Consider the following 27,710-nt stretch of genomic DNA (forward strand, 5'->3'; position numbering starts at 1 on the left):
CTGAAAAGATCCAGGAAAGAGTCAGTCGCTTCTTTGGCAGGGAGCTGGGATCCGGAGCCGGAGTTTGTAGGGTCGGGGTCTCCAGACTGACTGTGTTGACCAGGTTTGATGATTAGTCCCAGAGCGACCCCAACCGTGGAGCCAATGAGTGTGGTGAGGGCGAAAAAAAGGGTCGCCTTCCCCCCTAGTCTGCCCAGGGCTTTAGTGTCGAGACTCGCCGCCCCCGACACCAGGCTGCAGAAGACCACGGGGAGAATCACCATCTTCAGGAGGCGCAGGAGGAGCTCTCCGGGGAAGGCGAAATAAATCCTCTGAGTCCGGGAGATGTGGAGGTTCCTCACGCCCATCCCCACGGCCACTCCAACCAGCACCCCGGAGACGGTAAAGAGAACCAGCCCGTTCCTCCTCAGGAAAGCCCAGAGCTTCCCCAGGGCAGAGCCTTTCTTTGCGGATCTCGCTGGGTGCCCAGAGCCGGCTCTGGCCAACCCGTCAATTGTACAGTCGGGGCGGCTCCTCACACCAATATACCCATTGACAGGGCTCTCCGCTTCTTCCTGCATGGTCAGGACACTGTAGGAAATGCCTTTGGTGTGGACGGTGTTGAGAGAGGTGCAATGTGTGGAAGAGGGAGCAGAGATCACCAATGTGTTGCTCAGACTGTGACGGTCCAGTGATCAATACTCGTCTGCCTGGGGGGTGGGGGGGATTAGATGATGCAACCAGCACCAATCTTACAGCTCGGCATTCATTAAACCTGAAGGCCCAGCAAAGGTTTTTTTTTTGATGGACAAGGACTAAGACGGTTTATGCAACGGGCGATGGAATTGGGAATTGTTTAGTGTCTGCCAGGAACAGGCATCAGCCAAAGCTCCCCCCTCTCCCCTCCTCACACACACACAAATCACTGACTTTTCAGCATTAACTTTTTATCAGCACTTTCTCAAAACAGATCCAATCCCCACTGTGAAGCTGCCCAGACTGGGTGGGTAGGTGGGTGGGTGGGAGGGAGGGCATCGATTAAGTAAATATTTAAATGTTATCGACATGTTAATGGCCCAGAAATTGCTGGAAAAAGTAATGAGGAGTTCACTGCGTTAAAAAAAAAGCCAGCAATTTGTGGTGAAGAAAGATTCTCCATGAGTTCTGATTCTCCACAAATTCCTGGATGGTTTACCATTAGCCTCGAGAAAACCGAAAAAATCACAACCTCGCCGTGAGCCTTCCCGTTGAAATTCATCGTATGTCACGAAATTCCTGGATTTACACCGATAATGTGAATTAATCTTGCTGCAGCCATTTAGAGCTGGTAATTCATGTTGTAAGGACCCGTTAATGACATGATTTGTGGTCCTGACATGAAACTCAACCTTGGAGGCCCAGGAAGGGAACAATGTAACGATGGAGTCTCACTCCTGCAGGTAGTGAATTGTTCCTCGAATTTTTAAAAACTTTTTATCTGTCTTGGCAGCATTGTTGTGCCATCCTTGCCATCCGCACCCCTGTTAGTGTCAGAAAAAGCAGTAACTTTCAGGATGCAAAGCTGTTTTGACACTCAGGAAGGCAAATTAGATCTCTTTCAGAACATAACATTTTGGGACACGGTATATCAGTAATTTGAGACATGCCGTGTAGCATGTTTGGGAGGGAAAAGGTGACTTTGGACCTACAGTTCCTAAAACCCTCCACCACTTTTGTATAAACTACTCTGGTCTGTTGATCATCTTTAGGTGAAGAATTTCCTGATATTAGTGTTAAATTTACCTTTTCCTCCTGTTCTAGTCCCACGGTTTAATTTAAAGGAATATTACAGGTTGATTTTTCCTATACCCATAACAATTTCATGTATATCTATATGGTCACCTCTCAGATGCCTCGAACATACGAATTAAGAGCAGGAGTAGGCCATTCGGCCCCTCGAGCCTGCTCTACCATTTGATAAGATCATGGCTGATCTGATTGTGACCTCAACCCTTCTTTCCCGTCTACCTACTACAACCTTTGACTCCCTTGTTAATCAGGAATCTATCTAACTCAGCCTTAAAAATATTCAATGACCCTGCCTCCTCCGCTCTCTGGGGAAGGGAGTTCCACAGACTCACAACCCTCTGAGAGAAAAAATTTCTCCTCATCTCCATTTTAAATGGGAGACGCCTTATTTTTAAACTGTGGCCCCGAGTTCTAGTCTCTCCCACAAGGGGAAACATCCTCTCAACATCTACTCCTTCTAGCCCCCTCAGGATCTTATATATTTCAATGAACCACCTCCAAAGCAATTATGTCCTTTCTTAAATAAAAAGACCAAAACTGCACACAGTATTCTAGATGTGGTCTCACCAATGCCCTGTACAACTGGAGCAAAACATCTCTACTTTTATATTCCATTCCCCCTGCAATAAATGACAACATTCCATTTGCCTTCCTAATCACTTGCTGTACCTGCATACTAACTTTTTGTGATTCATGTACTGGGACACCCAGATCCCTCTGTACCTCAGAGTTCTGTAATCTCTCTCCATTTAAATAATATACTGCTTTTTTATTCCTCCTGTCAAAGTGGACAAGTTCACATTTTCCCACATTATACTCCATCTGCCAAATTTTTGCCCATTCACTTAACCTATCTATATCCCTTTGCAGACTCCTTATGTCCTCTTCACAACTTACTTTTCTTCCTACCTTTGTGTCATCAGCAAATTTAGCAACCATACATTCGGTCCCTTCATCCAAGTCATTGATATAGATGGTAAATAGTTGAGGCCCAAGCACTGATCCCTGTGGCACTCCACTCGTTACATCTTGCCAACCTGAAAATGATCCATTTATGCCAACTCTCTGTTTCCTGTCAGCTAACCAATCCTTTATCCATGCTAATATGTTACCCCCTACACCATGAGCTCTTATTTTGTGTAGTAGCCTTTGATGTGGCACCTTGTCAAAAGCCTTCTGGAAATCCAAGAACACCACATCCACAGGATCCCCTTTATCCACGTTACTTGTTACTTCCTCAATGAACTCTAATAACCTTTGCTCATAACCCAGACCCAGATCCTAAACCTGGGGATGAGTCTGGTGGCTCTTGTCTGCACTGCCTCTAGCTCTTGAATGACTCGTTTCTTAGCAGCCAGAACTCGATACAGCGATCAAGGTGCAGTCTGATCAAAGCACTACAAAGTTTGATAACTGCCTCCTCTAACTTAAATTCTGTGTAGTTCAACATCCAATTGGCTTTGTTCATTGCTGCTGTGCTTTGGTTGGCTAGGTTTAGCGTCAAGCCCACTAAAACTCTAAGATCTCTTACAGCTTCTTCCTTTGTTATTTCAACCCCATTCACGGAGAACGCCTGTCGTCTAGTTTTTGACGTTAACTTTACACTTGCCTGGCCATTGCTCTGCCCACTTACATACCTTGTCCAACTCATTCTGAGGCTGGGGAAAATCCCAGCCTGGCAATTCCTTCCATCCAGCCCCACCCTCTCTGATTTCATGGGTCATGTTTGGGGTAGACTCAGGTTCCGCCCCAACCAGACCCCAACACAAACTCATGCCCTTGGTTGGAACCCTGCGCATCCAAGTTAAGCTGATTTTTCAGCCCTTCCACTGCACTCCCAGCCAACAAACGCCAGGATTGTGATGCTGGACCTGTGGATATTTGGAGTCATTGAGTTGTCCTTGTTGGAAGGACATATTTTGGACTTTGGGCTCAGCTGTGAAGCTGTGATAATTCCCACGGTTAAAATAACTTGCCAAAGCTCCGTGCTGCACATCAAGAATGGCCACTTGGACAAATTACTAAAGGACAGCTGTTGCCAATGGAAACAGCAAGAGCGATAGGAGGTGAAAAGGGGAAATTGGAAGGCAAAAAAGTAGAGGTTTTGTAATTGTAAGTTGCAAGTTTCTCTTTGCTATAGCTTGTTGTAATCCTTCATGTGAAGTCGCCAGTAGATGCTTTTATATAACTAGAAACATCTTACCAATTATTCCATTCCAGGTGTTTGTACATTTAATGATGATAACTATCAAGGACAATATTTGTCTTAAAAGTTAATGTTTTGCAAAGAAAATTTTGCATGAAAGTTGAAAAGTGATAAACTATGAATTGCGTTTCTCCAGAAAAATTGGCCACGTTCATTTTCCCTCCACCCACCTTAAAATCAGCGCATTAATGGCAGATGAGTTAAAAATTGCCTTGGGTTATGTGCTTTACTACTCCCCAACACTCCTCCGTCGGTCAGGATTTCTTTCCCCCCACCGAACAATATGACTGTTTGGCTCATCCGGCAACACATTGGCAGCATCCTGTAAATGAGAGCGACATGTCTTGTCATTCTGTCCTTCCCAATGTCTATTGCAAAGCTCACCAGTAAAGAAGAGGCAGGCCCAGGCCTAGGGCGTCGCTCGAAGATAAGAATATAGTTGCAGGGTGGGAATAATTTACCACCGGAAGATCAGGAAACCATTGAAGGTTACCTTCAGTCATTGCATGTGATCTAACAGTTTACCTTATCCTCAGGACTGCAGCTGTGATTCGGGTGGGGAGAAGTGGTTTAAATGATACTTCTACAACCTATTAAAAGGATTGTCCTCTTGAGCTGCATTTCCTCTGGGCCTTGCTCTCCACATGACCTTTCTGAATAAAGAAAGAAAGGCAGAAAGACTTGCATTTTTACAGCACTTTTCACGATCTCAGGACGTCCCACAGTGCTTTATAGCCAGTTAATTACTTTTAAAGTGTAGTCACTGTTGTAATGTAGGAAACAAAGATATAAAGAGGAGGAGGAAGGGTGGGGGGAGAGCAGAGGGACCACAGAAGGATCCGTCCGCAAAGGAGTTGATTGAGGGGTTTGGTGAGATATTCAGCCAGCAGTTTGCAGACCATGTAACACTTTCATACAACTTTATAAGAACATAAGAAATAGGGGCAGGAGTCGGCCACACGGCCCCTCGAGCCTGCTCCGCCATTCAATCAGATCATGGCTGATCTTCGACCTCAACTCCACATTCCTGCCCTATCCCCGTGTCCCTGGACCTTTCTGAGGAGCAAATCATGCAAAGACTCTGTTTTCCCTGGGAAACGCTGCGTTAGTCGTGCAGGATCCTCGAGTTGGTCTTCCAAACATTATCACTGATGCCAATGGCACTGTTGGTGGAAGTGAAGGTTTCAATGGGATTGATGCCTTGGGTTCATTACAGTCAATTGCAACATCTCAAAGTCCAATGTGCACCACTGGGTCAGGCAGTTCGGCATTGCCTTGCCCATCAAAGCTGGCCCACTTCATTTTGATTTCCAGCAGCAGGACGGTTGAGGGCAGCTGGGTTTTTCAAGGTGGCAGGTTTTCCCCTGGGTTTCGCAATCTGTGAATTGTTCATAGGAGCAGGAGTAGGCCACTCAGCCCCTCCAGCCTGTTCCGCTGTACCCTTTTGGCGATCTGATTGCTAGTCATTGATGCCTTGGCGTATATTAGCAACAAGGGCTGTCCTGTGGCCACAGGCACAGGATCCTGCACATCCGTGCGCATCACGCTGGCAGCTAGCACGGTGCACTCATCACCTGACAGCCCTCCGTCATTGACCAGAGACAAGTATCCAGGTGGCTCCTGGGAGATACTGGGTGCCATCTGCAAGTCTGGCACATGACCCCATTTGGGATTCCCCATAATGAGGCAGTGGAGAGATTGTGACTCCCATTCAGTCACAAGAGTAATAATAGAGCACATAATTGGAATTCTTTAGGCTCAGTCCCACTGCTTGGTGGAGCTTTGCAATGTTTCCCAACACCAGTGTTGTGTATAGTCACTGCCTGCTGGAGCGAGGCATCTACTGCAGGAGGGAGACAAACCTCCTGGGCCAAGAGAGCAGGATCAGGATGGAGTTCATGAGCAGGAATAGAATGATCCAGATGTTCAACATGTGGCAGGACCCAGAAACATTTGAGGTGCTCACATTGAACCATAGAATCATAGAAAGGTTGCAGCACGGAAGGAGGCCATTCAGCCCATCAAGTCCGCGCCGGCTCTATGCAAGAGCAATCCAGTAAGAGGTAAAAGTAACAGATATTAGTATGAGGCCAGATACTGGCGACCACCATTGATTAAGAACATAAGAACATAAGAACATAAGAAATTGGAGCAGGAGTAGGCCAATCGGCCCCTCGAGCCTGCTCCGCCATTCAATAAGATCATGGCTGATCTGATCCCAACCACAAATCTAAAGAACACAAGAAGTCGGAGCAGGACCCGGCCACATAGCCCCTGGGCCCTCTCCGCCACCCACAGGGCATTGACCGATCCGAACTCAGCTTCATGTCCAATTTCCTGCCCGCTCCCCATAACCCCTAATTCCCTTTACTTCTAGGAAACTGTCTATTTCTGTTTTAAATTTATCTAATGATGTAGCTTCCACAGCTTCCTGGGGCAGCAAATTCCACAGACCTACCACCCTCTGAGTGAAGAAGTTTCTCCTCATCTCAGTTTTGAAAGAGCAGCCTCTTATTCTAAGATTATGCCCCCTAGTTCTAGTTTCACCCATCTTTGGGAACATCCTTACTGCATCCACCCGATCAAGACCCTTCACAATCTTATATGTTTCAATAAGATCGCCTCTCATTCTTCTGAACTCCAATGAGTAGAGTCCCAATCTACTCAACCTCTCCTCATATGTCCGCCCCCTCATCCCCGGGATTAACCGAGTGAACCTTCTTTGTACTGCCTCGAGAGCAAGTATGTCTTTTCTTAAGTATGGAGACCAAAACTGTATGCAGTATTCCAGGTGCGGTCTCACCAATACCTTATATAACTGCAGCAATACCTCCTTGTTTTTATATTCTATCCCCCTAGCAATAAAAGCCAACATTCCGTTGGCCTTCTTGATCACCTGCTGCACCTGCATACCAACTTTTTGATTTTCTTGCACTAGGACCCCCAGATCCCTTTGTACTGCAGTACTTTCCAGTCTCTCACCATTAAGAAAATAACTTGCTCTCTGATTTTTCCTGCCAAAGTGCATAACCTCACATTTTCCAATATTATATTGCATCTGCCAAATCTCCGCCCACTCACCCAGCCTGTCTATATCCCCTTGCAGGTTTTTTATGTCCTCCTCACTCTCTACTTTCCCTCCCATCTTTGTATCATCTGCAAATTTTGATATGTTGCACTCGGTCCCCTCCTCCAAATCGTTAATATAGATTGTAAAGAGTTGGGGACCCAGCACCGACCCCTGTGGAACACCACTGGTTACTGGTTGCCAGTCCGAAAATGAACCATTTATCCCAACTCTCTGCTTCCTGTTCGATAACCAATCCTCCACCCATGCCAGAATATTACCCCCAATCCCGTGATTTTTTATCTTAAGTAATAATCTTTTATGTGGCACCTTGTCGAAGAGCAGAGTATGTAGCAGCACCAGGCTTGCCTTTGGAGCCTCAGATGGAAGAGAATCATCTTCAGGTCACAAACCTGGAGCTGTCCCCTGCCCACCGACTTCTCCATCTCCAGACTTCTGCTACTGGCTGGTGAGTGCCTCCTCCCCATTGGGAGTCAAGTCACCAAAGATTTGCCACAACGCCCCGTAGACGGCTGTGTCTGGCATCGTGCGCTATATGTCCCGGCATCACCAATGCAGACAAGGGTCAACCCCTGTCTCTTTCAGCTTATGTGGAAAGAGGAATTCAAGATTCATGTTTTGACACAGTGAGGTCCGACACTGGACATTTCACACTGCAATCTATAAAGGATTAGTGATCCATCAGTCACACACAGGGGTGCGGATGGTTAGACCATCGTGGGAGTGATCACGGGAGCTTCACAATCGTAATTCTGGTGGAACAACAACAACGTTGATTGTTTCGAATTGACTACAGACAAGATAGTGAGTCTGTGCCTGCCCTGATCAAGTCATTAAACTCCTTTTGGTACTGTACATCTGATCTGGGGTTGTGGAGGTGTTACTCAGGGTCTCTGCAATCTCCCTTCATGGCAGAGGATAGTTTCTTCCCCCTTGTGTACCAAGCAATCCTGCCCTCATAGACCTCACTCCCTCCAACAGTACCTGCAGTTGGAGGCTCTTCGCCTGCAGGTCTCCTCAAAGCCATCACTAAAAAATGTTCTCTCCAAGACATTGCAATATTTCCCCTTTAAGCTGCCACGGGACTTTAAGTTAGTGGTGGTGCTGAGGATGGGAACCTGGCCCCAACTTATGGTGGACAGGCCAAAGTGTGACTAGAGCAGCTCGGCTAGACGTTTCACCTCGTCCACCTGCTTCTCGGCCCCGTCAAGCGACGCGAAGGGCTCAGTGGAGTCAGCAGCTGCAGAGATGGGAGTGAAGGGCCAGCGGCAGATTAACGATACCAGGCTGGAGGAGGGGTTCTCGGCATCTGCCACTTACTGAGCAGGGCCAAGATCGGGACATCTGGTCAACGCAGACCTCCCTTAACAACCCTGACAACAAAATTGATGGACATGATGAGCTGGAAATATCCCAAGGACAGGCAGGTTGGGGTGGGAGGGATAGCTGGAGTCCACTCCTTGGCCTCAGACTACAGGAGTCCACTCTAGGCCATCGCACAGGCTCAGCTTTGGTTGGATCTGGGTGCTAGTTGGGTGGCCCACCTCTAGCTGCAGGTCAGTCCCTGCCCCCACGGATGAAGGCGGCCAATCTCCGGCGGGATTCCTACACGAGCCTGCCAGAATTGATGCAAATGGGCTGGGACATAGAATGATACAGTGCAGAAGGAGGCCATTTGGCCCATCGTGCCTGTGCTGGCTCTTTGAAAGAGCTATCCAGTTAGTCCCATTCCTCCTGCTCTTTCCTCATAGCCCTGCAAATTTTTCCTTTCAAGTATTTATCCAGTTCCCTTTTGAAAGTTATTATTGAATCTGCTTCCACCGCCCTTTCAGGCAGCGCATTCCAGATCATAACTCGCTGTGTAAAAAAAAATCTCCTCATCTCCCTCCTGGCTTTTTTGCCAATTATCTTAAATCTGTGTCCTCTGGTCACCGACCCTCTTGCCACTGGAAACAGTTTCTCCCCATCGACCCTACCATCAACCCTTTGTAATTTTGAACACCTCTGTTAAATCTCTCCTTAACCTTCATGGGACAGGCAGAAGTGTAAATCCACTGAACTTGTACCAATGGTACAGCAACTGGAAATCCAGGCCAAATTATCCAAGAGTTCAAACTATTGTAACAACTGATTGGAATTGTACACAGTTTTATACACCGATAGTTCAGAACAGAGTTCGACCATTTACATAATTTTATCATGAAACTGCAGTGTTTTTTCTACACCATAAAGTGATTAAAGTTCAGTATTTTCAGCAGGAATGCCTGAACATTCTCATTATAAGAAAGCTAACATTTCAGCGTAATAATTTCAGTTTGGATCATGCGACAAGTCTGAGGCTGATGCAACATTTCTGTTGAGTTGCTATGGTTCCTTCCTTTGGTAAAAAGGAAGATTGCAGCAGTTTCATTCAAACCATTCAACCACAAAGAAACCGAAAATAACCTCGCCAATTCAGGGCGCTTAAACATGGGCAGGACCTGAAACACCAAGGTGACCTCTTCATGAAACAGTTTAAACTCTCTTTCATCGAGGTTGTGGGCATGGAGGATCAGAGCAGCAGATATTGGAATATAACGGAGTCGAGAGGTGACCTCAAAATGGAAAAACTAAACACTGGAAAAACAAAATGAAAATCTAGTAAACAGGTCAAGGTAGAAAAATTGTGTTTTGATTCTGTGAAGGGAACTGAGAGATTTAACCCCATTTCATTCTTTTATATTTACGAGCGGGTCTCCTTTGGCATTGCTTAGGGTAAGTTGGAGGCTACACTGGTCCATGGCAATAGAAGCATCACACTGTGTCAGGCGCAATGTATTATTACCAGGACCATGCATTTATGGTGACTGGATTCTGGGATATTCGGTATTTTGCAGGATCTGATTCCACAATTCTGTCAATTTTTCTGTGAAAATTGTAAACCAGTGATTTTAATTATTATTACATGTTCCTTTATCTATGTACCTAATATTTTTAAATCTCTTATCCATTTTCAAGCCCATGATTCCACACAAGATGATAGACCATGTATAGCACTGGAGGGAGGTAGGTACCAGGATCAGGCAGAGAGATGACGGGGATGTAAAAACATTGGGGAAGCCCTGGGAAGGGGGTACTGGGATTTAACAGCATTGGGGGGAATGGTCCTGGGGATTAACAACATTGGGGGGAATGGTGCTGGGGATTAATAGCATTGGAGGGAATGGTCCTGGGATTTAACAGCATTGGAGGGAATGGACCTGGGGATTAACAGCATTGGGGGGAATGGTCCTGGGGATTAGCAGCATTGGGGGGAATGGTGCTGGGGATTAACAGCATTGGGGGGAATGGTGCTGGGGATTAGCAGCATTGGGGGGAATGGACCTGGGGATTAACAACATTGGGGGGGAATGGTCCTGGGGATTAGCAGCATTGGGGGGAATGGTGCTGGGGATTAATAGCATTGGAGGGAATGGTCCTGGGATTTAACAGCATTGGAGGGAATGGACCTGGGGATTAACAGCATTGGGGGGAATGGTCCTGGGGATTAGCAGCATTGGGGGGAATGGTGCTGGGGATTAACAGCATTGGGGGGAATGGTGCTGGGGATTAACAGCATTGGGGGGAATGGTCCTGGGGATTAACAGCATTGGGGGGAATGGTGCTGGGGATTAGCAGCATTGGGGGGGAATGGTCCTGGGGATTAACAGCATTGGGGGGAATGGTGCTGGGGATTAGCAGCATTGGGGGGGAATGGTCCTGGGGATTAACAGCATTGGGGGGAATGGTCCTGGGGATTAACAACATTGGGGGGAATGGTGATGGGGATTAACAGCATTGGGGGGAATGGTGCTGGGGATTAACAGCATTGGGGGGAATGGTGCTGGGGATTAACAGCATTGGGGGGAATGGTCCTGGGATTTAACAGCACTCGAGGGAATAGTCATGGGAATTAACAGCAATGGGGGGAATGGTGCTGGGGATTAACAGCATTGGGGGGAATGGTGCTGGGGATTACCAGCATTGGGGGGAATGGTCCTGGGATTAACAGCATTGGGGGGAATGGTCCTGAGATTTAACGGCAATGGGGGGAATGGTCCTGGGGATTAACAGCAATGGGGGGAATGGTCCTGGGGAATAACTGCATTGGGGGAATGGTCCTGGGATTAACAACATTGGGGGGAATGGTCCTGGGGATTAACAACATTGGGGGGAATGGTCCTGGGATTAACAACATTGGGGGGAATGGTCCTGGGGATTAACAACATTGGGGGGAATGGTCCTGGGGATTAACAGCATTGGGGGGAATGGTCCTGGGGATTAACAACATTGGGGGGAATGGTCCTGGGGAATAACTGCATTGGGGGAATGGTCATGGTATTAACAACATTGGGGGGAATGGTCCTGGGGATTAACAGCATTGGGGGGAATGGTCCTGGGGATTAACAGCATTGGGGGGGAATGGTCCTGGGGATTAACAGCATTGGGGGGGAATGGTCCTGGGGATTAACAACATTGGGGGGAATGGTGCTGGGGATTAACAGCATTGGGGGGGAATGGTCCTGGGGATTAACAACATTGGGGGGGAATGGTCCTGGGGATTAACAGCATTGGGGGGGAATGGTCCTGGGGATTAACAGCATTGGGGGGGAATGGTCCTGGGGATTAACAGCATTGGGGGGGAATGGTCCTGGGGATTAACAACATTGGGGGGAATGGTCCTGGGAATTAACAGCAATGGGGGGAATGGTGCTGGGGATTAACAGCATTGGGGGGAATGGTGCTGGGGATTACCAGCATTGGGGGGAATGGTCCTGGGATTAACAGCATTGGGGGGAATGGTCCTGAGATTTAACGGCAATGGGGGGAATGGTCCTGGGGATTAACAGCAATGGGGGGAATGGTCCTGGGGAATAACTGCATTGGGGGAATGGTCCTGGGATTAACAACATTGGGGGGAATGGTCCTGGGGATTAACAGCATTGGAGGGAATGGTCCTGGGGAATAACTGCATTGGGGGAATGGTCATGGGATTAACAGCATTGGGGGGAATGGTCCTGGGGATTAACAACATTGGGGGGAATGGTCCTGGGGAATAACTGCATTGGGGGAATGGTCATGGGATTAACAGCATTGGAGGGAATGGTCCTGGGGAATAACTGCATTGGGGGGAATGGTCCTGGGGAATAACTGCATTGGGGGGAATGGTCCTGGGGAATAACTGCATTGGGGGGAATGGTCCTGGGGAATAACTGCATTGGGGGAATGGTCATGGGATTAACAGCATTGGGGGGAATGGTCCTGGGGATTAACAACATTGGGGGGAATGGTCCTGGGGATTAACAACATTGGGGGGAATGGTCCTGGGGAATAACTGCATTGGGGGAATGGTCCTGGGATTAACAACATTGGGGGGAATGGTCCTGGGATTAACAACATTGGGGGGAATGGTCCTGGGGATTAACAGCATTGGGGGAATGGTCATGGGATTAACAGCATTGGGGGGAATGGTCCTGGGGATTAACAACATTGGGGGGAATGGTCCTGGGGAATAACTGCATTGGGGGAATGGTCATGGGATTAACAACATTGGGGGGAATGGTCCTGGGGATTAACAGCATTGGGGGGAATGGTCCTGGGGATTAACAGCATTGGGGGGGAATGGTCCTGGGGATTAACAACATTGGGGGGAATGGTGCTGGGGATTAACAGCATTGGGGGGAATGGTGCTGGGGATTAACAGCATTGGGGGGAATGGTCCTGGGATTTAACAGCACTCGAGGGAATAGTCATGGGAATTAACAGCAATGGGGGGAATGGTGCTGGGGATTAACAGCATTGGGGGGAATGGTGCTGGGGATTACCAGCATTGGGGGGAATGGTCCTGGGATTAACAGCATTGGGGGGAATGGTCCTGAGATTTAACGGCAATGGGGGGAATGGTCCTGGGGATTAACAGCAATGGGGGGAATGGTCCTGGGGAATAACTGCATTGGGGGAATGGTCCTGGGATTAACAACATTGGGGGGAATGGTCCTGGGGATTAACAACATTGGGGGGAATGGTCCTGGGGATTAACAGCATTGGAGGGAATGGTCCTGGGGAATAACAGCATTGGGGGGAATGGTCCTGGGGAATAACAGCATTGGGGGGAATGGTCCTGGGGAATAACAGCAATGGGGGGAATGGTCCTGGGGAATAACTGCATTGGGGGAATGGTCATGGGATTAACAACATTGGGGGGAATGGTCCTGGGGATTAACAGCATTGGGGGGAATGGTCCTGGGGATTAACAGCATTGGGGGGGAATGGTCCTGGGGATTAACAACATTGGGGGGAATGGTGCTGGGGATTAACAACATTGTGTTCAGACTCCGGGGGTTTGGGAGCAAAGGGAAGGGTCCTGGAATTTGGCAGCACCAAATGGAGAGAATTCCTAAGTTTTCTAACTGGAAAAAAAATGGCAGGGTTCGATAGCATGAGGGGATTCGCCAACACCAGGCTTGATGGGATGTGAGGTTTGGCAGCAGGGGCAGAGATCCCAAGGTGTGGCAGCACTGGTAGGAGATCCCTGGATCTAGGATTTTCTGGGGGGAGGGGATGGGTGACCTGAGGTCTGATATTATTGTGGGTGGGGGAGGGGTGGGAGTCCAAGTGGTTGGTATCATTGGGGCAGAGGGTCGCAGGTTCTGGCTGTATAAGGGCTGTATAAGGGATGTGTGGAAATTCTGGGAGGAGGACCCAGTGTCTGGGAGCAGTGAGGAGAGGAGTTCTGGCAGACAGAGTGGTGCAGTTACTCGGAGAACACAGCTTCACACATCCGCCATACCTGCTGCCATTCCACTCTGCTCCAATGTCATTTCCCTCATTCTTATCCTCATCAGAACAACCATTTTCAGTGCCTCCATAGTCATTGGATCCCAGGCTGCACTTGTCCAACTGGGAGCGCATTTGCACCACATAAAATCTGAGTGAAGAATTTAATTTCCAGGCACGTAATCCAAATTTAGCCCCAGGCCTCGCTGAGGAAATGGTTCCAGAGATTTGAAACACCATATCGTCAATTCTATCAGCATTTTATTCCCAATTGTTTAAACTGTTGTGGGTTTCTTGTATTACAAATTTACCTGTGAATGTTCAGCAGGAGTAAAAATTCAAGCTGGTGCTTCAAACCAATTTCGTAAAAGTTTTGGAACTAATTTATTGGTTTAGCACTGCCTTTCTTTCATTGGTAGATCTTCACCTTGTTGACCTCCTTCCTTCTACGGTTCACCACGACTCGCTTCGGGTGAGTACGAGACACTTGATAGTGGAGTAAACGGAACAGACTTTATTCATATACAGCACAGGTGATCAATCTGGACCGTGTACTGGAGCAGCTTCGGGATTCTCTTCCCAGCTCTCCAACCAACTCTGGAAAAAACATCCTCCTTTATACACCTCAGTTTGCTGACTTCAAAGGTACATTTCACAGATAAAACCTCATGATTTATCTGTTCTCAGATCCTTTCAGGAACAGCTTATTCATATAAACAGCCTTAGTTGCTTACTTCAAAGGCACATTCCATAAACAAGACTTCCTAATCTCCCTGTTCTTGGATCCTTTCAAGAGCAGTTTATTGACAGCTTATTTACCTGAATATCCACTCTATACCCTGGTTAATTGATCCCTCTGCCCGTGCTTATTACACTAGTCACTAATGTTACGCGTTAATCACTAACGGTCGATGCCGTCACAGTCACTTATTCCCTTGCACAAGCATCGCCTGTCGATCATTATCAGACATTTGCAGCAGAACAGAATCCATCCTTTCCTTCTCATAGGGACCCCACTGTTTCCCTGTCACCTGTTGCTCCGTGACCAGATATAGTTATACAGGTCAGTTCGATTATTAACCCTTAACTCTCCAACATATCACTGCTCATCCTTAATTCTTGCTTTGATACATCCCCAGTAGCTTCTGATTTGTGCTATTCCAGCTATTTTCCTGATTTGCGTGTTCCCTCCCCACTGAGGACTGATCTGTTGCTCTTTTATGAATACAAAGTGTGACACGGGAAGTGTGATGTGAGGGACAAAAAGACACTAGATTCAGGTTCAGGTTTGATCCCCTGTCATTGACCGGCCCACCACACTCATCGGCCCTTGTTTATGAAGGCTGGCTACTTAGGTGAGCGTATCAGAGTACCACAGTGTCCCAGTGATCTCAGAACAGGAGGGGAAACAAGAGGGCAGAACTGGAGAAAGAAAATTGATACAACTGATGTAAAATAATTTTAAAATTCCTGCCAGCCTGTCTACAGCTGCACATTAAACGATCTTATACACTTATTGATAATATGCATGTACATTACCTCTTACTCTATACAAAATCATTTCTACATCTAGTTAAATGCCTGTACTCAGCAGCCACAGTAACACAGAATATTTCCATATTTGCATTTCACTACGCAGGTGTTGCTTTTTCCTCCCATGTTTCACCCACTGTTACCGTTAACAGGAAGAGCAACAGTCATGACTGGATTCGATTAGTTCCAGCAGTACAACTTATCTTCATGTAATGATACAAAATAAGGAACTCGCCATGGTTCTCCATATGAGTGAGTTATCTTACTTGACTGAAACAAGATGTCTTCTGACTGTTCCCCTAGCATTTCTAACCTACTGAAGTTTTCGCAAGAATCTGTTTCAAAGGACTTGCCAACAAAATGGGTGTGAGGTGCTTTTTGATTACGTAGATAAGCTAATGAATTGCTTATTGTTTAGTCTTTGAGGAAGACAACTTCCATTTATCACTCTATGTGGTAAATGGAAGTTGTTTAAAAAACTTATGAGGGTACACTTTGCTTAAAAAGAACATTGAAAGTAAGTCATATTTTCAAATCCTTTCTGTGAAAAAACGGTCAAAAAGTCCTGAAATGTGTTAACCTTCCTCTGGGTTCTTTCTAACTGATCCCCAAGCCTGTTTAAACTGGAAGAGTAGCTCATTCCATGTAGGAATTCCAGGCTTCTATGGCAGCAGTCTGAGAGAATCCCTGACTGCCTTTAGCTCCTCCCGTCTCCTCCCGTCTGTCCTCGGAGTAGCACGTTGGATTGTACTGTTGTAAAGCTGTCAAGCCTAGTACTACACATACAGCTTGTGGACTCCCCCACTCGAACAGTCATGTGCAGAACACTGTTTGACATGGCCTTAAAAGCCTGCACCAAAGCTTGATGCTTAGAACATAACTTCCTTTTACAAACAGGGCCCATGAGATCAGAACCTCAGATTCATCAGACAGGCCATCTGGCAGCAGACAGCAAGTACCTCCTCCTCCTCCTCTACTACCAGCTGCTCCTGTTAACTCAGGCTGTATGTCTCACCCAGTGCATTGCCCTCCAGCTCACTCTCTAAACCCCCTTTGGGTGAATATATCTGAGTTGGTGCTTGGGAGGGGGATAGAGAGTGAATAATGCTGTGTGCCAAGGAGTGCTGGCTTGGTCAATGGACCGGGGCCTGACTCACTGTCAGGTACATCTAGAGGAAGAGATGAGGAAGGTGAGTTACAATAATGGCCCAATGAGCAGTCTTCACATACAGCTTTCAGAAAACAATGAGGTGGTGGTGAGGACGATGGTCCGGTTTGCGACTCCAGGACACACTCCCCATGGGACAGCTCTCCAACAGATGGTACAGCTCCACATCCGGCTCCCTGTAGCCCCGAATCCTGAGGGGCAAGTTCAACACGGTCATTTCCAGGATGATGCGCCCACTCTTCTTCCTCCAAAAAAAACATAAGGAAAGAGGGACTCACATTAGGAAGCCCATTGTCCCAATATCGTAGGCAAACCGCAAAATACCAGTGGATAAAGTAAAACTAGGAAAGGATCAAAAAGTTTCAGGAAAAAGGTTCAGAAATAGTTTTCTGACTTCAGGGTTATTCTTTAACAGCACGGTCCCTGGCAGCTATAGGATGCCCACTTTATATGGGCCAGTAGATGACTGATTGCTGTACTGGTGTAAACACAGCTATACTGACATGAATACCTCAGGATCTAATTTCAGTATAACAAATTACAAACTGGTGACTGCTTCTAGCAGCAGCACAAAACCCACCCACAATATTGGGGTGCTAAATGGGTGGAAATCCAACGTTCTGGCTCTCTGCCCATTTTACTAATCAGTTGCACCCACTTTATATTCATTTATTGGGTGTGATGCATTGGAAAGTCCACCCTATTTTGTCAGTGTGAACTCCTGTAAATTCTGTGTAAGCAAAATGTACAACTGCACTCATATCTAAAGCAGATGACAATTCTGGCAAAGAAAAATCAGATTGGAGGTAAATTTCCATCTTTAGGGGTTTCCGCAGAGAGTTTTGGGCAGTGGGAGCGCCTCGCAGAAATTTGGAAGTGGACCGACAGTTTATTGGGCATTCATTTAATGAACAGAAAATCGTGGGTTCACGTCCCATGGCTGAATTTCCAATGTGCACTCTTGGCATAGAATCATAGAATGATACAGATCAGAAGGAGGCCATTCGACCCATTGTGCCGGTGCTGGCTCTTTGAAAGAGCTATCCAATTAGTCCCACTCCCCCTGCCCTTTCCCCATAGCCCTGCAAAAAGATTGTCCCCTTCAAGTATTTATCCAACTTGCTTTTGAAAGCTGCTATTGTATCTGATTCCACTGCCCTTCCAGGCAGCACTCTCCACACAAAGCAAGGAATTCACTGACTGGTATTTTTCTGCCTCCACTTTCCTTATTGCTTTTCGTTGCACTGAGTATGAAGTTGAGGTGCAAGAATCTTGCTTGTCACACCTGTGTCAGCCCGCTCAGAGGTCAGTGAGAGAGCAAAAAAGAAAAAGTAAACAGCATAAATATACTTAGCTTATACTTCTATGTTTTTGCATCAAAATGGATTTATTAACTTCTTCTCTCCGCCCCCTTCCCAGTTGCTGCCTGTCAAAATGGAATTTGATATATTAAAAACCCGGCCAGAAAGAGCAGAGAAACAGGAGGAGGCCATTCAGCCCCACGAGCCTGCTACGCTATTCAATTAGATCACAGCTAATCTGTCTCTTGATTCCATCTACCCGCCTTGGTTCCGTAACCCTTAATACCTTTACCCAAACAAAAATCTCGGTTTTGAAATTTCCAATTGACCCCCAGCCTCAACAGCTTTTTGGGGGAGAGAGTTCCAGATTCCCACTCCCCTTTGTGTGAAGAAGTGCTTCCTGACATCACCCCTGAACGGCCTGGCTCTAATTTTAAGGTTCTGCCCCCTTGTTCTGGACTCCCCCCACCAGAGGAAATAGTTTCTCTCTATCGACCCTATCAAATCCTTTAATCATCTTAAACACTTCAAAAGAGTTTCAGTGATATTTCTAAACGTGGCTCTGACTCAGTATCTCCATATTTGGTTCTTCTATACAGAGGCAGGCAAGCTGCAGGGTGCTCCCAGCCTGATAGACACAATGGGCTCGATGTTACCAGGGCTGCGGGTTCGCGGCGGGGGGGGGCTATTGGGCACGTGGGTAACGCGCCCGGCGAAATCAGTCTGCCCCCCGCGCGATCGCAGCCCAATTGGATCCACTTACCTGGTCTTCCGGGTTCCCCGCTGCTGATCTGCGCGTCGGGCGGGCTGCGCATGCGCAGTAAGGTCTGTCAGCTGGAGGAGCTCTATTTAAAGGGGCAGTCCTCCACTGACTGATGCTGCAACAAATAGCAAAAATTACAGCATGGAGCAGCCCAGGGGGAAGGCTGCTCCCAGTTTAATGATGCCTCACCCCAGGTATCATTAAATGGGGTGAGGAGGAGGGGGAGGACAGAGATCTTCCTCCCGGCGGGCGGGAGGAAGCGGCCCGCCTCTGCCACCAGGAAGGCCTGGCTCGAGGTGGCAGAGGAGGTCACCTGCACCACCAACATATCGCCCACCTGCACACAGTGCAGGAGGCGCTTCAATGACCTAAGTAGGTCAGCCAAAGTGAGTACACTTACTCATTCCCCTACACTCCGTCTGCCACATCACCACCCCCACCCCACATCTCCTTCTGCACTGCCAACACTACTCTGTCACATCACCCCTCACACCCACTCAAAGCTCATCCTCATCTTACCTGCACCTACTCACCTCGCCAGTACTCATCCCACCACTACCACTCAACCCAATCCTCATACAATCTCATGGCTCTATCTCATACTCACCCTCTCGTGCATCTCTTTCTCGGCCAGCCTCACCCAACCTGCCACTACCTGTGCTGCAGCCACAGAGCATGCATCACATATGTGCAGTAGGCAGCGTAAGGCAAACGTGTCGTGAGCATGAAGGGGATGCACAAGGGTGTTTGAGGGTTTGTCATGGTTTTTACTTATATTTAATTTCTGACCAACTCACATTACATATAATATTGTCACCACTACTGCCACGTCTTTGCGAATCTTGTCTGGTTTGTGCAATAATGCCCTCTCCTGAGGATCACTATGAAGACCCACACCTGATGCCACCCATTGTGTCACTGCAGAGTGGGTGTAGGTGTATTTGCAGGACTCTTTTGTGCAGACGACTGAGAGACATCGGCGATGTCCCCGGTTGCACCCTGGAAGGATGCGGAGGAGAAGTTGTTGAGGGCAGTGGTGACGTTGACAGCGACAGGTAAGAAGATGGTGCTCGGGCCAGCCGGGAGCAGCTCGGCATGAAGGAGGCTGCAGATGTCCACGGCTACATGTCGAGTGACTCTGAGCCTCCGTGTGCACTGCTGCTCAGAGAGGTCCAGGAAGCTGAGCCTCGGTCTGTGGACCCCGTGGCGAGGGTAGTGCCCTCTGCGACGCATCTCTGTCTGCGGTTGCCCTCCCTCCTGCTGTGCAGGTGGATGTGTCACAGCACTGTGTTGTGGGGCTCCACGTGTCAGAGGTGGACGGCGTGGATGGTGAGGCTGGTGATGCTGTTCGTCCTCCGAGGAGGTCATGACTGCAGCTACGGTGGCCCCCATCCGGAAGATGTACATCTGAGGGGGTCCGCAAGGTAGGTACATGTCTCCGGACCCCGGGGTAAGTGTGCAAGTTGGTGAATTTTCTTGTCAGGAGGAGGGTGGTGGAGGCCAAACTTTGTCCAAAGTGACAGAGTGGCCTCCTGCAATGAGTGAGGGTCTCCGTCCCCCACCTGTCAAATGGACCTTTGCAGCTGCCACAGGCTGATAGCTGCAACACGTCCATTTGAACTGGGAGTGTTTCCCCCAGTATGAGAAACGGTCCCAGTTGTCTCTAAAATCCCACCCCTCCTCACATATTCCCTTAATCAGGTCTGTTAATGACCTGAAATAGCTAGATAAATATTGTTAAGTGGCATCTCGCCGGCTTTAATTGCCTGCGGGAGTCCCACATGCGGGGGCTGCGCGCGCACGTCGGCGCGTCTGTGGGGAACCCGGAAGTGGGCGGGTTGGAGCCGGGCTCCGGACCCGCTCCGGGATTCCCCGATTTTCGGAGCCCCTCCCCCGCCAGGAACGCACCCCATCGCGGTTGCTAAAATAGAGCCCAATATCACTACTCAACAACACAGGACAGACGACCTTGGGACTGGCTCAGTTTATCTGTGTGATGTACTGGACGTCTGAGCTGGCAATGCTGAGCAGCTCCTCAATACACGTTACTCTGTGCTGTAATAACCCTGTGTAAAGAAGAGTTCTCACATTACTGACAGGCGGCTCTTAGTCACAGGGCTAGAAATTCAACGGCACTGCCCCCGTTTCTCAGGTGCAAAATGGGTGCCTAAAAATCCAAAATGGCGTGCAGGGCGAACGCGTATCACGCGCCGGACGTGCGCCGCCTCTGCCATTTTGGATCGAGCTGCTCCATAGGCGTCCACGGCACGTGCCAGAACTGTTTAAATCGCTGATTAACATATTTAAATAAGGGTCCCACGCTTGTTGCAGGACCCTTTTGTGATATTGGGCTGCCGCAGTGCCTGACTCGCCAGGTGATAAACTCACCCAGCAACTCATGGCGCCAACAGGCATAAAGGACCCTTCAGCAGCGCTGTTTAAAGGGATCATCCGCTACGTGCAGGTTAGTTGCTGGTTTGTCCTTTCAGGCTCTGGTTAACTACTGGGTGTTTTCGGCCTGTTTTCTGATCGGCCGCTGAGTGCCCCCTCCTCAATTATTTCCAGGCGTAATCAAATTTTTAGACCACGATGTGTCACCAGCTGATGCAGCGAAGCTAAAATTTTCGAGCTTTCACTCTCGGTCGTTTCTAAATGCTCAATCTGGGGCACATCCTGCTTATCCAAAGCGGTCCTGTTGCAGAAGATTTTTGTGACGTTAATTTCCAAATTAATTACTTAATTGAATGAAATCCTGCAGTTGGGAAATTTACATCAGCTTTACTCGGCATCGACAGAAAAGATTCCATAGAAACCTCTCGAAGTGGAGAGTGTGGGAACTGTGAGAATCTGCTCTCAGTGGAGATATATTTCTCCAGCAGAGTTCTCCTAATCAACCTTTTGATTACATTGTTATTATGATCATGATATTGCACCCATTGTATTTTCACAAGAACTCATTGTTACATTCCAGCCGCCTCTTTGTACAAGGGCTGTGGAAAAGAGTTTATTTTATGCATTTTGTTAAATGTGATATTAACTATTAGTTTGGTGACAATGTCACCTTTAACCCTATGACATTCTGTAAACTTCTTAGCAATGAATTAAAATGAAATAAAACAGTTGGACTATAACCTGGTGTTGTAAGATTCCTTACATGGGTTTTTTCAGACTAATCTTGAAAATTCTCCGTTCCTGCCCTCTAGTGATCACGTTTAGACAGTGCTGTGCATCTCCAGAAGATTCTGTCTGACCTGACGAGCATCAGCTAGTTTTCTTGAAACTACACTGAGCCGGAATTTGCTCCGACCTGCACGGCTAGACTGTCCCCACATCCCGCGGACAAACACTACGAAAATACTTACCTCCTGGTCCCCGACGTCCACTTGCTCCCTTTCCGATTTTTTTTCGGTTCAGCGCTGGTTCATTCGGAATCGAGAGAGAGAGAGAGAGAGACTGTGGAAATGGAAGCCTCGCCCACAGAATCTGTCAAAAAGAGAAGTCACGAGCAGGCAACTAGAATTCATTCATTTAAAGTAAACCTCTGTGTGTTAGTGTCAATAAAAATTGAACATATCTTATGAAAAGCCAAGCAAATGATTTAATGTGATGAAACTTACAGAAGTTAAAAGCAAAAAAAAAGTTTTTAATTTTAATTTTTTTAATGATCAAAGGATATTAAAATAAGAGTAATTTGACATTCCACATTTTTAAAATTATATTTTTGTTGTTTCGCAGTCTTTAACAGTCATCGTGCTTTTAAAAAGTAATGTAGGGCTGGTATTTTCCAGTGTAAGTATCTTCGTTCCAGATGGGCGGATGGGGAAGTTTACGAATAGAAACATAGAACCATAGAAAAGATACAGCACAGAAGGGGCCATTCGGCCCATCGTGTCCGCGCCGGCTTTAATGATTCCATTGATTGCAGCGTTGGTGGCCCTTTAACTCGGACCTGTCAAACCGCCAGCGAACCAATGGGAGCAAGTTCGCGATTTCTGGGTTTTAGTGTGCATTCGCGAACTTGCTTCCTGGATTCGTCGGGGGAGAGAGAGGACGCCATTTCAATATGGCGTCCCGAGGCGAGCGATTTCTGGCCCTATGATCCCTCGTATGATCAAGTTGGCAAAAGTTGCAAGTTACTTTATCTCATAAAACTCTAATATTATCCCTGCTGATTTAGTACAATGTGAACAAGACTGATCCAATCACCTAGGTCACAATTACATCCCCAGTCAGCCACATGATATTGTTAGCATTTTATTGTATATTATTTGCACCATGCTATTGGCCCAGAATTTACACTCCATTTCCAGTATATCATTGGCGCTGGAAAGACTGTGAGTTGGGATAGATCCCATTTATTTACATTGGGTTTCCGCTGCCACTTCTGATTGGTCCCAGCACGATCCGCAATGCACAGGTTAATCCCGCCTGGAGTTCATTTTAATAAATGGTAATGAGGAGGACTGGGCTAGGATTGGCTAAAACCCATGGCTTGCTCCAAGGGTGACTTAGACCGAATTAAAAGAGACGTGCGTAACCATTGCCAACATCAGCTGATACTGCCAGATGTGCTTTACTTTGGAGCCTGCAGCTTTGAAGAGAAATTACTTGACTTAAAGAGAGATTTTGAAGCTTTTTCTTCTCTCCGTGTTGAACCTGGTGGACTGCACCCCCTGTGTTTGTGAAAGTTGCCACTGCGCCCAGCAGGACTATTTCCACTAACTGCACATCCGCCATTGCAATCAGGACCCGCTGTGCTTTGTAAAATCCAACACAAGCCAACCCTGTTAGTGCGCGTCCTCAACAACACAGGACCATCCCACCTCAGCCCTCTAAACAACACCGTCCACTATGGCACAGAATATACAGAGTGTCTACTGACACCACTGTATCAGCCATTGAGCTGGAGGCGGGGCCAGACTTACGGCAGGACTCACAGCAAACAGTCTATTTTACAGCAAACAAAGTCTATTTACTCAGCAAGTGGAGTCTGTTTAAACAGCGCACAACAGCAAACAGTCTACAGAGTCTACTTAAAAGGAATCCGTACGAACTACAGTAAACAGAGCGCACGACCGAAACTACAGCAACGTTTCCCGATATGGGTAACCAACAAGTTCCTGTGATGACGTCCAACCCTCAAATCACGTAACCGGAGAGAGGTTACTGTGATTATCATCTGCTTATCAGAACGAGCAAACAATCAGTGAACTCACTGATGCTGAGATTTGTCACTCGGTGAAGTGGGAAAGTAAGAAAGAGACAAAACAGAATGAGTTGGGGAACACAGAGCGTGCAGTAAAAAAAACTGTGGAGCAAAGCAGCCAATACATGGCCATAGAGAGAGAGGATAGGAAGTAGGTTTTAACAAGATATAAAAAGCTGAATCGGACCATTTTGAATGTTTAGGAGCTGCACCTTGTAGAGAAGTAATTACTTAAAATGGTAACATTTGCCATGTTGGGGATTTTTTGGAGCAGTCAACAAGATTCTGGTGCAAAGATTCCACTTCGAGTCACCACAGTGCCTGGGCCAGTTATGGGACGATGTGATCTGTTGCAGTACAAGGCAAACATTTGTAAAGCCGTTCTCATGATCCATTTTAATTTTTCATTTCTCTTATTGAAGGCATGATTGGCAGTGCAGTGTTTTTGCACAATTTAGTCATTAGGGGGATTTTCTCTGATATTGAAATTGTAAATAGGTTTATAAACAACATGTCACAATTTCACTACAAGTAGCAAACAGACAGAACCTTCCTCCCTCCTCATTTCTTTGTAAGGAATCTTACAACACCAGGTTATAGTCCAACAGTTTTATTTGAAAATCACAAGCTTTCGGAGGCTTCCTCCTTCGTCAGGTGAGTGTGATGAAGGAGGAAGCCTCCGAAAGCTTGTGATTTTCAAATAAAACTGTTGGACTATAACCTGGTGTTGTAAGATTCCTTACATTTGTCCACCCCAGTCCATCACCGGCATCTCCACATCATGGCTCATTTCTTTGCACATCTGTTTACCGACATCTAATAAAATAGCTGCCACTTTACCAGGTGGGCAATGCTGCCAAAGTACACCAAACTTGGTGGGAGGAGGCTCGTGTGGAGCATAAACGCCAGCATTGACCAGTTGGGCCGAATGGCCTGTTTCTGTGCTGTAGATTCTAAGTAATTCTATGCAAGTGCTCCCTCTAATGGCTACCTTTTAAAACCATTCAAAAAGTATATTCCAGCAGTGCTGGAGAAAGTGTTGGTGAGTTCCTGATTTCATCCATGTTGCCCGAAGAGGCACAGAGTTAAGACCAGGTGCTTTAGGAAAATCACCAGCTGAGTTACTCCAAGCTTCTTTTGTCCATCGCTTACTGGCCGGTTCAAGGGATGTGTGTGTGTGGAGACCTCAAGCCGGCCACCTGCCTGCCCAGTCGGTAAGGGATTAGTATGTGGCACAGGACAGGAAAACAATGAAGGGGAGGAGGGAAATATCAAGAGAAGGGAAATACTGTAGAACTACTGTGATCATAGATGTGGCAGTGCACTGGTACAGAGTGGCAGAGGTGGGTCCAGCACCATTGTCCTGATCTCAGCTGTCTCATTTTGGGAAATGATGACTGGAAACCAAACGTTTGTCCAGAAAGAGGGAGGAGAAATCAGAGCACACCCAGCATTACACACTCACACACTAACACACTCTCACACGAACACACACACTAACACACTCTCACACACAAACACACACTAACACACTCACACACACAAACACACACACACTCACACTCATACACACACACTCACACACACACACACACTAACACACTCACACACACAAACACACACTAACACACTCACACACACAAACACACACACACAAACACACTCACACACACTCACACTCATACACACACACACACTAACACACTCACACACACAAACACACACACACACACAAACACACTCACACACACTCACACACTAACACACACTCTTACACTAACACACTCACACACACAAACACACACACTCATACACACACAAACACACACACACTCTTACACTAACACACACTCTTACACTAACACACACTCTTACACTAACACACTCTCACACACACATCCCTCCCAGAATGTGGCTTCATAACAGCACTGGGGAAAAAAGCCTGGAAGCCGGATTCCTAGGGGTTGCCAACCCTCCAGGATTGGCCTGGAGTCTCCAGGAACTGAAGATTAATCTCCTGGACACTGCGAGCAAAAACCCTGGAGAAAAATCATAGGGGCACAAACCAAACAATTTGTTTCAACACCTTTGTTTATTAATTATAAAAATGTTGGTGTTGGGATCGAAAAGGCCGCTTGACTGACAGTCCTGAATCACCCAATCGGGTAATGAAGAGTCTGTTCAGTCTCCAATCGGTGTGGGAAGGCAGGGTGTCGTGAGGATGGACATGTCGGGCGACCAATGGGAGGAGCATGGGGTGGGGCTGTTGGAGGGAGGCAGTCATGTGATGAAACCTCCAGGAATACGTCCAGCCAGAGTTGGCAACCCCTAAGGATGCCTTCTTACCTCACCAGGTAAGCTCATTCAAGCTACAAGGGTCCAATGGATCTTTAGAATAAAGGTTTGCGTTTGTGATTCCATAACCGTAGAGTTACAGAATCCAGCCACGCCACTCTGGGAAAGCACAGCACTGAGGACAAGTATTTCTTATAGTGAATGAGGGGAGAGAGTCTGCACCAGGCCTCGGCTGCTCTCTCTCACCATCTGGTGGCTGGTTATAGCCACAGTGCTCTGGATTGGCAAACTGGTGCATTGAATCCACAGAAAGAGAAAGGGGAAAAAGAAATTGAAGCTTAATATAATTCACGACTGCTTAATCCAGAGAATAGGCCACAATTCTATCTTAAATAACTGCTCAAATTATTTAACCCATGGCTGAAAGTGTTAAACCACAAGGACAGGTTGCACAGACTGGGCTCGTATTCAATCGAATATTGAAGATTAAGGGGTGATCTAATTGAGGTGTTTAAGATGATTAAAGGATTTGATCGGGTCGATAGAGAGAAACTATTTCCTCTGGTGGGGGGAGTCCAGAACAAGGGGGCAGAACCTTAAAATTAGAGCCAGGCCGTTCAGGGGTGATGTCAGGAAGCACTTCCTCACACAAAGGGGAGTGGAAATCTGGAACTCTCTCCCCCAAAAGCTGTTGAGGCTGGGGGTCAATTGAAAATTTCAGAACTAAGATTGCTAGATTTTGTTCGGCAAGGGTATTAAGGGTTACGGAACCAAGGTGGGTGGATGGAGTTAATATACCCATCAGCCATGATCTCACTGAATGATTGTAAACAATTTTACAACACCAAGTTATAGTCCAGCAATTTTATTTTAAATTCACAAGCTTTCGGAGGCTTCCTCCTTCCTCAGGTAAATGTTCAGGAGCTCCTGTCAACCCCAGTCCATCACCGGCATCTCCACATCATCACTGAATGATGGAACAGGCTCGAGGGGCTGAATGGCCTCCTCCTGTTCCTAAACGAGCAAACTAGAAATAACATAATAATATAAAACAAATCAGTGTCTAGGGGATTTTCCATCTCAAGTCATTACTGAATAGGGTGAATATTCCAGTCCCAGCTCTAAAGCAGCAGGATCCGCGAACAGAGAAACAGACAGAAGCTGTTTCTGAGTTTAGCCTCATTATATATTCATAAGAAGCTTCCAGTGTGGATTGAGCTCGGTACTGGGAGCTCACTGACAGAGAGAGACAGGAAATAGCACACGACTGCAGCTCTTAAAGATTGCAACTGCTGTTTCAAAGGTCACATTAACTTCTGCACTGCCTGGGGGAAGCAACAGGTCAGCTCAACTTTCAAATTGCTGGTTAGAGGTTTTCCAAACAGAAGTGTACAAATGCAAGGAATCTTACAACACCAGGTTATAGTCCAACAGTTTTATTTGAAAATCACAAGCTTTCGGAGATTATCTCCTTCGTCAGGTGAGTGAGTGACAAAGTCACTCAATGGACCATGTAGGATTTACAGGTTAGTGGCTGGATTATTACTTCTGGCTGCCCACACATTTACAACTGTTTTTGGAGGTCTCC

The 27,710-nt window shown here is 47.1% G+C and overlaps 1 protein-coding gene and 2 long non-coding RNA genes across 3 annotated transcripts in view; 1 reads left to right on the forward strand and 2 right to left on the reverse strand.

The window, feature by feature from the left end:
* Positions 1 to 658, reverse strand: part of slc1a4 (solute carrier family 1 member 4) — a 42,001-nt gene extending 41,343 nt beyond the window's left edge. The window contains exon 1 of the mRNA XM_067989508.1: positions 1 to 658. Within this exon, the coding sequence (XP_067845609.1) occupies positions 1 to 560 (560 nt within the window). The 5' untranslated portion in view covers positions 561 to 658.
* On the forward strand, positions 17 to 22,238 carry LOC137324800 (uncharacterized). The gene is made up of 3 exons (XR_010963721.1): positions 17 to 381; positions 14,276 to 14,328; positions 21,825 to 22,238. It is a non-coding gene; the product is annotated as an uncharacterized lncRNA (long non-coding RNA).
* LOC137324799 (uncharacterized) overlaps positions 13,968 to 27,710 on the reverse strand; it is a 25,480-nt gene continuing 11,737 nt past the window's right edge. Inside the window, exons 2-3 of the long non-coding RNA XR_010963720.1 lie at positions 21,984 to 22,104; positions 13,968 to 16,802 (exon numbers count right to left, since the gene is read on the reverse strand). This is a non-coding gene — a long non-coding RNA (uncharacterized lncRNA). The remainder of the gene's footprint in view (positions 16,803 to 21,983; positions 22,105 to 27,710) is intronic.

Source organism: Heptranchias perlo, chromosome 8 (assembly GCF_035084215.1).
Source record: "Heptranchias perlo isolate sHepPer1 chromosome 8, sHepPer1.hap1, whole genome shotgun sequence".
NCBI lineage: Eukaryota > Metazoa > Chordata > Chondrichthyes > Hexanchiformes > Hexanchidae > Heptranchias > Heptranchias perlo.